This window comes from Rhinoraja longicauda, chromosome 5 (genome assembly GCF_053455715.1).
Source record: "Rhinoraja longicauda isolate Sanriku21f chromosome 5, sRhiLon1.1, whole genome shotgun sequence".
NCBI lineage: Eukaryota > Metazoa > Chordata > Chondrichthyes > Rajiformes > Arhynchobatidae > Rhinoraja > Rhinoraja longicauda.
The window spans coordinates 21,973,184-21,985,579 of NC_135957.1; the positions used below are offsets into that span (position 1 = coordinate 21,973,184).

The following is a 12,396-nucleotide window of genomic DNA, read 5'->3' on the forward strand; positions in this document are numbered from 1 at the left end:
TGAGTTGTGGTCGGGAGGGTTGGAACTGTTAAGTGTGTAAAGATGTAGAGGTTGTGTATGAACATAATGAGGAAATCCTATTTGACAAAAAAATATTTGTAGGTAATGATAAGTGTATGCTTGAAGGAGTATGCAAGGCTGGTCACACAATTGGTATGAATTCAGACTTGATGGTGTAATTTTAGAAAATCGAAATACGGAGGTTATTAAATAATTTTTGTGATGCATTAGGCCTAAAATTCAAGATTCCTTTGCATCCCCGTGCTCTGGCATTTTCTGGCAAGTTGCCGAAACTTGTTGAGTCACTTTCATCTGGTATACAGCTATAATGAAAATCACACCCCCCCCCCCCCCCCACCCACTTCTACGCCACCATCAACTCCTTCATGGCATCCATCATCCAGTCTGAAGAAGGGTCTCGACCCAAAACGTCACCAATTCCTTCTCTCCTGAGATGCTGCCTGACCCGCTGAGTTACTCCAGCTTTTTGTGGGACCATGTAGTATTGACTGAGAGCTAATATTATGACAACGAGACATAAATTTTGAGTGCATTCTGCACCAGGTCAGACAGTCATGACATCTTGAGCTTTGCCATTCCACTGCACATTATCCCATTTAGAGCCATCTGCAATCCAGTCCCTCTAGAGGTCACTGTTACAATAGTTTGGCTCAATGTAAAATCAACTATTCAACATAATACGGTTTAATTCTGTTTTTATTTAAAATCACTAAAACAATGACTAAATTCAATTAGGCACATTAACTTTAGAGAAAGGATATTGTTTTTAATGTTATCGGCAAGCAGTTTTGTTTGGAAATTTAATGCAGAATCGGAGGTATTTTTATTCCATGATTTCAGGACAGAGTAGAATGGAAAAGATAATTGGTAGTTCCAATATTATCTGGAAAAGCAGAAAACATAACTATTGGAATGTTTGGTTTATGACTAAGCAACAGATGTTACCATGGGGATTGTCAATCTGCACTTAAAAATAATTATGTTGCTGGATTCACCAAAGCAAATGAGGAACAGTCCTTAAATATACCAAATGCAAGATCTCTCCCTTAGAGATACGCCTCCCTAATGCTGCGTGTGTGACTGTTGGCAAATGGAAGTTTGCCAAACCCGCACGGAATAGTGTGAGAATGAATCAAGCTTGTGCCGAGAGACTTTAACAACATCATTCCATGCCTCCAACTTAGAGTTTGCAGTTGGTAGAAAATTTACTGTTAGTTCCTCTGGAAGGTAAGCTACTGTCAGGCTCTGAATGCTGTAATGCATTTCATTGTCACTGACCTCTACCGATGTAATTGTGTGTAGCTAAAGTAAGTTCATAAAAAGGTGAAAAATAAGAATCATTAAGCTCGTTTTCTGATGGGCATGCTTTGAAAACATAGGTGCTAACATATAATGGAGTATTGGTTATCTTACTGGATTAGCATCCAGAGAATTGGCCTGTAGATATGTCTGAATACTGTTTGTGGTAGATGAGCAATTTATATTTAATTAAATAAATTGGATTAAAACCCCTTTAGCAATGATTGTGACACATTTGGGTCATCAATGTCTTTCAAGAAAGGAAATGTACTGTCCTTAACTGGGATTGCTTTATGAAACTCCAGATCCAGCATTGAGGTTGCCTCAGGGATAATTTAAAATGGACAATAAATGCGAGTGACATCCAAATGAATGATTTGAAAAATGATAATATTCACAGAGAATTGATTAAATGTCCTAATTAATTTATTAAAAGTTAAGAATAGAAAAACAATTACTAAAAGAATACCAGCATTAAAAAACATTTGAACTATTTCTAAAACATGCTCTGTGGTTGAAATTAAAGCGGTACTTTTGCAATGTGTAGATTATGCCTTGCTCTCACATACTAATTGATTATCACTAAAAAATAGTTGTGACACATGATTTGCCTGTATATATATATGATATATATGATATATATGATATGATTAAAGATACATATTATAATTAGTTAATAATTAAATTATTGTAAATGATTCATTTTGTTACATACAGGAAAGTTACTTAGTGTCAAATCAATACATATTCTCAATCTGTAAATTACTATTAATGATTTGAAGCATTTGGGAACTTCAGGTAGCTGGATGCATTAATAATATTTGAATTATTGCTGTAAACGTTAGTTTATTATAAGCTGATCAGACAAACAATCCCAATAATTTGTTAATTTTGCAGAAATCTGTTTGAAGTTATCTTGACAGAAGATGAGCATTTTGGCAGTCTAAAATGTACCTAATCAGGAAAATAAAAATCTATAAGTCTACCTATGGTCAAATGTCAAGTATTTAATGGCTAAGAAATGTTCATAAATGTTCTCACTGATTTTTTAATTAATTATTAATTGTATCCCTATTATCATTAAAAATAAAACAAGTTATTTAAATTTCTAATATCTTAGAATGTCACATTGCCCATCATTTTTATTTCATCAGGTTTTGAATATTGTGAATGTCTAATGCTTAAATATTTAGCAGTAATTTGTTCTTCAATATAGTTTTATGAGCTGATTTTTAATTAGTTTTATTTTTAAGAATGGGTTTTTATGCTTTGGAAGAAAATGTAACATTTCAAAATTTGCAAGGATAACTTTATAGGAAACATTTTTCAAGGTTCCAAGGAATCTTTGCCGCAGATTTGTCTTTTGTCAAATTGGATTTATAAACAGATGGTTGTGATTTGCATGGCTGTGAAATTAACTTGTGCAGCTCCAACTATTGCAGTGTAATAAATGAACAGTTAAATTACTCAAAAAGAATAAGACATTATTTCTTGTTGTTTATAATATTTCCTGACATACTTCTGGACATGCTAAAAACAATGATTAATAGGGAAATTGTTTATCTTCAGGGAGACTAAATTAAGATTCCAGAAGATGCCTGCTGTTTCCCTTGATTTTCCTACAACTCAACATTGCTAGTCATTGACAGAAATCTTTGCCAGAGCATCCCCTACAGATTGGCTGAACATCAATTATTGGAAGTTAGCCTCAGGAATAATGCAGTGGGTGGTAAGCAGAAAAATCTGACCTCCGTTTCCAGAAGCTGAAGCACACATGGAACATCAGTTCATTTAAACAATAAAGGAAAATACAGCTTGTGCTGAGAATCTGAAATAAAACCAAGAAATGCTGGAAACACACAAGAAGGAATTGTGGAGGGACAAGCAGAATAATGTTTCATGCAGATGACTTTTCATTAGTACTGGAAAATGTTTGAGGCCCTGGAGAGCAGGAAGGGAGGTGTTACAAATTCTGCAATTGCGTGCAGTATGCTATGAAAAGGTATTGTGGGGATGGAAGTATGAGCCCAAGTATCCTGGTGGAATGCTTCCTCAGAATGTTGAAAGGGGAGGGAAGGGAAAATGTATTTGGAGGTGATATCGTGTTGAAGGAATTACTGAGGATAGCTCTTTGACTATGGTGGTTCGTAAGGTTGAAAGTGATTACGATGGAAACCCCATCCATGCACTGAATAGGAGAGTACAATAAAGTAAGGTATATCTGGAGAATAGTATGAAGAGTAGCATCAGAACAGATGCAATGGAAACGAAAACTATGATTATGGAATAGAGTCCTTCCAGGTAGTAGGGTGGGAGGAAATCTAGTTGACGAGAGCTCTGTGCTTATCAACCTTCTTGGTTACTTCTTAAAAATACTCAATCAAATACAAGAGACATGATCTCCTATGCATAAATCATGCTGACTATCCCTAATGAACTCCCATTTTTCCAAATGTGTGAATATCTTATCCCTCAGAATCCTCTACAGTAACTTTCATACCACAGATGCTAGGCTTACTGTTCTATAATTCAAAGTTTTTTTTTGCAGCGCTTCTTAAATAGAGGCAAAAAATTAACATCCCTCCAGTCTTCCAGCACCTCATGCGTTTCTAATGATGATTCATATATCTCAGTGGGGCCTTCTGCAATTTCTTACCTAGTTTCCCATGATGTCCTTGGACATAGTTGATTAAGCCCAGGAGATTTATCTAACTTCATACATAAAACAGTACAGCACAGGAACAGGTCCTTCGGCCCGCAACTTCCATACCAAACATGGCCAAGTTAAACAAATCTCTGCCTGCGCATGGTTTATATCCCTCCATTCCTTGCACATCCATAAACGTATCAAAAAGCTTCTTAAGTACCGCTATCGTATCTGCCTCCACCACCACCCCTGGCAGTGTGTTCCAGGCACCCACAACTCACAGTGTTAAAATAACTCGCCCCCTCACCTTAAGACTGCGCCTTCTAGTTTTTGATATTTACACCCTGGGAAAAAGATTCTGATTGTATACCCTATGTATGTCTCATCATTTTATATACTTCTATTAGATCTCCCCTCAGCCTCTGATGCTCCAGAGAAAGCAATCCAAGTTTATTCAACCTCTTATAACCAATACCTTCTAATCCAGGCAGCATTCTGGTAAACCTCTTCTACATGCTCTCTAATCCCTTCCCATCCTTCCTGTAGTGGGGGCAGCCAGAACTACACACAATACTCCAAATACGTTTTTACACAACTAGCCTAGATTTAATGTCCTAGACTGTAAAACATTCTGACCTCAAGACATCGACATTAACCTTCCCAAGTTAGAAACATAGAATAATAGGGGCAGGAGTAGGCCATTCGGCCCTTCGAGCCAGCACCACCATTCAATATGATCATCTAAAATCAGTGCACTGTTCCTGCTTTTTCCCCATATCCCTTGATTCCTTTATCTCTAAGAGCTAAATCTAACTCTCTCTCTTGCAAACAGCCAGTGAATTGGCTTCCACTGCTTTCTGTGGCAGAGAATTCCACAGATTCTCAACTATCTGGGTGAAGACGTTTTTCCTCATCTCAGTCCTAAATGGCTTACCCCTTATTCTTAAACTGTGACCGCTGGTTCTGGACTCCCCTAACATCGGGAACATTTTTCTTGCATCTAATCTGTCCAATCCTTTAAGAATTTTATATGTTTCTATAAGATCCCCTCTCATCCTTCTAAATTCCAGTGAATACAAGCCCAGTCGACCCATTCTTTCATCATATGTCAAGTTCCTGAGTCTTTATGCCTTTCTCCTCAGTAACAACAGAGGCAAAATCTTCATTGAGGACCTTGTCCATCCCCTGCATCTCCATACATAGATAACCACATAGGTTTCCGAGGCACCCTATTCTCCCTCTAATGACCCCTTTTCTGTTACTATATTTATAAAATCTCTGGATTCTCCTTAATCCTATCTGCTAGAGCTATCGTGCCCCTTTTTGCATTCCTTAAATATGCTCAATCCCCTATACTCCTTCAGGAATACACTTGATCCCAGCTGGCCAAAGCCTTAATTTATATTATCCAGGGTTACTTACTCCTGCCTGTGTTGCCCTTCACTCTAATAGGAAGATGCATACTTGGTTCTACAGCAGTGCCCTTGTATGTGCCCACAGTCAGTGACTCCTGACTACTGAAGGATAGTCCAGGATGATGCAGTCTACATTGAGGCCTAAATCTGCTTGTAATTGTCCAACATGGCCATCTGCAATCATTAGAAAGGAGTTGTTTTCCATCAGCTTAGCTCCTTCCATATATTTTGAGGTGGTGGTCTGGCAAGCTCAGATGGAAGCTTGATCATATCAGGTGGATGGGCTAAGTGTATTAGTTAGAAGTCTAACCTAATTAACTTGAACCTTGGACAGGTTTTGTTGCTATGCAGAAAAGTTGAGATTAGTCATAAACCTCTTAAGCCTGGATAGTGAATACCAAACTTACTAACCATACCACCTATATTCTCATCCAAACAGTTGATATAGATCAACTGTGGATCCAATACCAATCCTTTTGACACATAATTGGTCACAGGCCTCCAAGCTGACAAACAGCTCTCCACTACCAACCTCTGACTCATACCATCAAGCAATTTTGTTATCTAGTCAAAGCCCTTACACAATGTGTATTGGTTTGCCGTCTTCAATCCTCTTGCTCACTTCTTCAAAAAACAATCAAATTGCCAATATACTATTTTCACACCCAAAGACATGCTGACTATCCCTAATCAGTATTGCCTTTCTAAATGCAGGTAGATATACCCTGTCTCTCAGAATCCCTCCAGTAAATTTCCCACCACATGCTAACTAATTTTATGCCAACATACTTCTCTGACCTCGGTCATACATGTAGATCATTTCATAGGGAGACAAGTTGATTTCCTCACATGGTGAGGAATCTGAAATCACTAAAATACACCAACATTAAGAATATAGTGTTTAAATAGGATGGGCTTGTCTTTGGCACTGTCTTTGGCTTTGGCTGTCTTTGGCTGTCATTGGTACTGCCACATCAAAGGTTGTTGTTAAAAATAATATCTAAGTGTAGGAGGTAACATATTGGCATGGATAGCGGACTAGCCACCAAACAGGACATGGAATGTAAGTGTAAGTGGGTCATTTTCTGTTTGGCAAAGTTAAACTAAAGCCTCAACCTTTTATAATTCATTTAAATGACTTGGATAAAGACACCAAAAATATAAATTTCTGATGGCATAAAAATAGATAGATAAGTAATGAAGAGGACGCAAGGAAGCCATCAAAGGGGTACCAGTGTGTTAAAAGCAATTCAGCACAGATTATTAGACTAATATCTGGATTGGCTAGTTTGTCTTATGAAGAAAGACTAGACAGGCTAGGCATGTATTCACTGGAGTTTAGAAGAGTATGAAGGGATTTGATTAAAATAGATTAGATCTTGAAGGTTCCTGCGAAGTTGGATGTGGAAATATGCTTCCACATCTGTGAGAACCTAGAACCAAGAGTCACCATTTCAAGAATGATCCATTTAAATTAGAAATTAGGGCATTTATTTTCTCTCAGCAGATGATGAGTGTTTGGAACTCTTTTCAAAAGTTGATGGATGCAGAGTGATAACTTTGAAGACAGAGGTGGATAGATTAATGATAAGCAAGAGATGAATGGCTAATATGGGTAGCCTGGAATGTGTGGAATTGAGGTTACAATCAGATCGGATGTGATCTTATGAAATGGAAGAGCAGGATCAAGGGGCTGAGTGGCTAAACTCTGTTCCAAAATTATATGTCCATACTTACCTTACGGTTGAGGGTACCAGTCCATTTCTCAAGATGTCCTAATAAATAGGCATGACGCATGAGAGATTCTCGAAAAGGCCAATTAATTGCACTTCATAATCTCCATTCCTTGCACTGGTGAGAATCCCGACAATAGCTTTGAAGATTACTGAGGACTTTCATGATATCCGAGAGCACAATGTTACAGCATTTATTTGCCTGATATAAGGATTAGCCTGCAGTCTCATTCTTTGCAGCTCACACAACAATCACTTTATACAAAATCACAAATGATGCAAAATACCTTTATAATATGTGTCAATTAGTCAATTCTTGAATGCTTGAATTCTTGAATCACCACAAGAGTCGTTGAGGAACACTTTGATTTAAAATTTTCTAAATATGAGAAAGAAACTATGATAAGGGAGTAATTTGGAGAAAAAAAACCTTCCAATTACCAGCAGTCCATATATGATAATACCAAGCTACCTTTCAACCTGCTTGGGTACGTATCCATTACTAATATTTGCTCCAGTCTCAGTTGATCATTCAAGAGATAATTCTTGTAAACACCGGGGGCATTTTTTGCTATGGTAAGAATCTTAGGCTTCATAGAGCTTGTTTAGTAGCATTGTTCATACACTTCAGTTTTGCCGTGACAGGCACCTGTTGATGTAAATCCTATTGGGCATCTACAGACACGAGGATCTTTAAAGATAGATTGGGGCTGGATGAAAATAAACTATTTTCAATGTGAGCTTTTTAGCATTAGTTATAAATTTCGAGTAATAATTAAAGAGATATAAAATACCATCAAAGGAAACTGGCTCACATGATTTATTAAATGCAACTAAGTGATTTTGCAAGAAACAAGGAACTACTGATGCTGATTTACAAAGAAGGATACAAAGTTCAAACTGAAGAAGTGTCCTGACCTGAAATTCACCTATTTATGTTCTTCAAGGGTACTGCCTGGCCTGCTGAATTACTCCAGCACTTTGTGTCCTTCTTAGTGATACTGTTATTGTTCGGAGTTGTCTTAACTGCAAACATTTATTCAATTTTCTTCATTTCTTCACCGGAAAAATTTCCGATGGTAGCATTTGCAGGACTTACAAGTGATATTCATTAAAAATTCATTCCAATGTTTTGAATTTCTTTCAGCTTCAATTACAAATATACTAGAAAATTCCGAGGAGTTGAAAATTCCAAAAACATTTACTTATATAAATGAAATAACATTTATGATGCTACTTCATGTGAATATAAACTGCATAGTACTTGCCATTTTTCTTCATTTCAGTTTTTGATGTGCACTTGAACAGCTACTTTAAAAACATATGACGTGGTATTGAACATAAAAAACCATGAATTTTGTCTTGCAAAGTTTTTTGTTTCTGCTGCTACAAGAAGTCAGTACATCTATGGACGATGACGTAAGATCCAGTAAGAACTCAATATTTTCTTTTTATTCTGAATTTATTGTCGCATTTAGCTCATCAGGTTCATGAATCAGACTGGTAGCAGCAAAACATCTTTATGCTTTGTGTCTCACAATATCTGTGAGGCCTACATCTGTGCATTGCAAAAAGGGCTTCCCCAGCATGTTCCAGGCCAGCAACAGCATCAGTACCTGACTCAAGAAAGAAGATTGTTACCATGGTCCCCTACAATCCCCTTTCTTCTTCTGATAGGAACTTCAGCAGCCTCAGTCTAAAATCTTATAACTTGTCTATCATGCATCCCTGCCGCCTTTCTCTCCCAATGCACTAATTTGCTGACTTGGTTCACTGTTTCATCTGATTTACAAAACCAAACCTTCACCAAAATCATTAACAATTCTCCTCCCACAATTGCTTCTAATTCTATCAACTCTACCTCCTGCGACACCTCATGATCAACAATTACATTGAGTAACTATTAAGATTACTGTTCGACCAAAAACCTCCATCCCCACGCTCAACATGACTTCCAGTCTCACAGCCTGATTGCTAATCTTATATACCATGATTTTTTGCTTACATGGCAGTCAAACTTTTCGTAACTGGGACTGCCCATAATCCGTACTACCAGACCCAGGCCTGACCATATTTATCTTATTTATTTTATACACATTGGTACATATTTTGCAAATCAGTGATAGACACAAAATGCTGGAGTAACTCAGCAGGACAGGCAACATCTCTGGAGAGAAGGAATGGGTGATGTTTCGAGTCGTGACCCTTCTTTTACAAATCAGTATCTGGGCATATTTATTTTAGAATCCTTCATGACCATTGAAAATATGAAATAAAAGCAGAAAAAAATGAAACCTCAACAAATAAATCAGTATCTGGAAAGAAGGAAGATGGATGTCTATTTTATGTATGAAACCACCATCACATTAAAAATATTAGAAGTGATATCCTATTTCTCTTCTCTTAAGATAACAACAGACCTGATGTGAATTTAAAGCAGAACTATTTTATTATATTTGCAGCTTGAGTACATTGGCCACTACTTTTAAGCATAAATTATGCATCTGAAAGGCCTCGTCTTTTTTTGTTCAAATAAGAAGAAAATTCTAGGCTAGAAGTGTATCGCAATATGTTTGCATGCATGCCAACGAACAACAGATTGGAATTTTTGTTGGCCATCACAATCAAATTCCTAAAGATCATAGGTCCACAGGAAAAGATTATTGTTTGGCACATCCTACATATCCACCTCAGTGGCCTCATAGAGATAAACAGTGGAAAGGAACTTTAATTAAACCAAGGCGCAATATTTTTGTTAAGCAGGATTAAGTGTGGCCATTATGTTATTTTTATACTAAAATTGTAGAGAACATGTTCTTACATTTTGAACCTCAACTTCTAATTATAGCATATACAGAAAAATGTTAATGGAGTGTCGCAAGTGCATCTAATTTGGCTGACCAAACCTTCATATTAGTAATAAAATAGAAGGAATTTGGAGAGATTCTTTTCTGTTGTCCTTACCTGGGTTGTGCCCAGTGTTACTACAATCCTGGGCACAACAACAGAAACATTTCTACTCGTATTCTTTATACTCATGACATTGATGCAAATAAAATTGTCTTAAATTTCTTGGCCAACATGCCACAATTGATTCAATAACATTCAGTGGAAACCTTGTTTATAGTGGTGGCAAACCAGTGATCCATGTTTTTGTATTCAAATACATAATTACATAGAATAGTGGAGAATTTACAGCATAGAAACAAACCATTTCGAACAGATATCCTGCTCCAGTGTTTATTCTTCTGGAAAGTTTTCTTCATGTACCTCATCTATGCCTATATCTTAATTCCATTTCCCTCATGTATTTATCTAGTTTCTCTTAACTAATTTCTCTTAAAGGCACTTGTGCTTCTGTACAGATGAATGTTCCATATTATCCCCATTGGTTAGGTTAAGTTTCTCTTGAATTCCCTTTTGGATTTTTTTAGGCCCGTATATATTTGGTCCCTTTAGTTGGAATCTCACAACTGGAAATATTTACTCTCTGTTTATGAACCATCATATAATTTTTAAAATCTACACTAAAAAAAATATCATTTTAATCTAGCATAATCACCATGTCTGCATCAACTATGATACCAGTCTAAATAATCCCATCTGTCTGTCTAAATGCCTCTTACACTGCATCCCTTTATTCCCTGCCTGTTCATGTTTTGTCTAAATACCTCTTACATTTTGCAATTGTACCTTGTCAGAAAAATTGGTTTGAAAAATGTAATTTAATTTTATTTAAAACCAGTTTACATTTCATTTGTTGTACCTCACTTCTTCAAATTCAATCTGGCCTCTCAATGTATAGAAAACATGGAAACCACCAAGCACGTACTGCAGTGCACATCTATGTAAAATAGTATTATGACTTCCAGGACATATTCTGAATGAAGCAGGGCGTAACTGGATATTTTAAGAATGTTTGACTTACCTAGTTCACAGCCATGGAGTCTGAGATATTACAATCCTTTAAATACTTCCTTTAAATACTTTTATTTAAGGTAGGTTGTCCTTTAAATACTTCCCCTGGTGTCTTTTTACAGCAACCTTTCCCAGCAACTTACTTGGCAATATCCTACCAGTCCAGATACATGATTGGAATGGCAATGGTGATAGGGTGAGATTGGGTTATTGGCTCAATATGGCAATATCCTAAGACTGCCTATTACATATCGAGCCAACAACCAACCTCTCCCTATCATCATTGCCATTCCAATCATATACCTGGACTGGTATCCAAGACATCAGCCCAGTAGCATATCTAACCACTTAACTGACCAAACCTTTATTCAATGTCTCCATCTGATTGCACGCCGAACCTTCCACTCTACTCGGGTTTTCTCCGAGATCTTCGGTTTCCTCCCACACTCCAAAGACGTACAGGTATGTAGGTTAATTGGCTGGGTAAATGTAAAAAAAAATAAAAAATTGTCCCTAGTGGGTGTAGGATAGTGTTAATGTACGGGGATCACTGGGCGGCACGGACTTGGTGGGCCGAAAAGGCCTGTTTCCGGCTGTATATATATGATATGATATGATGATATGATACTCCCTGATGCTCTACTCCCAATTTCTATTCAATCCATCCTATTCTATGCAGCATCTGCACCTTTCACAGTCTCCCAAACTTCAGTAAAGTGCTGACCCTCCCTAGCCATTAGACTTTTTTCTTCTCCAAAATGCAACTTGTCAACTCTTCCAACAATGTGCCTGCTCCACAGCATACATCTAATCATTGAACCATTGATCTGCTTCATTTTGACTGACATAAGAAGATGGTATAAACTATTGCTACAGATAATGAAAATGCAGAAGCAGTTGTGATAGACCATGTCAAGAAGTTTTTAGTTTGTGGAATTTAGAAACCTTCTCATGTAGACTTTGTTCAGGTCAAATAATTTCCTGCCATGGGGTCTTTCCCTCAAGTCCCTCATCGCTTAACTCCACCAATCCACTAACTGGCCCTGTGTCCCCAGCACTATCATTGACCATTGCCAGTCCATTAATGTACCTTTATGAATGCCAATCAGTTTCTAAATTATATATGAAGACAGACACAAAAAGCTGGAGTAACTCACTGGGACAGGCAGCATCTCTGGAGAGAAGGAATGGGTAACGTTTCGGGTTGAGACCCTTCTTCGGACTATGGAGAAGGATCTCTGTTATATATCCTTTCTAATCTGGATTTATACCTGTAAACCTTAATTTCGAGTATTAAGGTTTTAAGATTTTAATACAAAATGGCTGATTATGTGTTTTTCAAAAAAGATTTGTGATTTTCAGT

General features: G+C 37.1%; 1 protein-coding gene across 1 annotated transcript in view; it reads left to right on the forward strand.

Annotated features, from left to right (window-relative positions):
* The first annotated feature begins 1,143 nt into the window (after positions 1-1,143).
* Positions 1,144-12,396, forward strand: part of col21a1 (collagen, type XXI, alpha 1) — a 38,603-nt gene continuing 27,350 nt past the window's right edge. The window contains exons 1-2 of the mRNA XM_078399969.1: positions 1,144-1,248; positions 8,402-8,544. Coding sequence (XP_078256095.1) covers positions 8,466-8,544 — 79 coding nt within the window. The 5' untranslated portion in view covers positions 1,144-1,248; positions 8,402-8,465. The remainder of the gene's footprint in view (positions 1,249-8,401; positions 8,545-12,396) is intronic.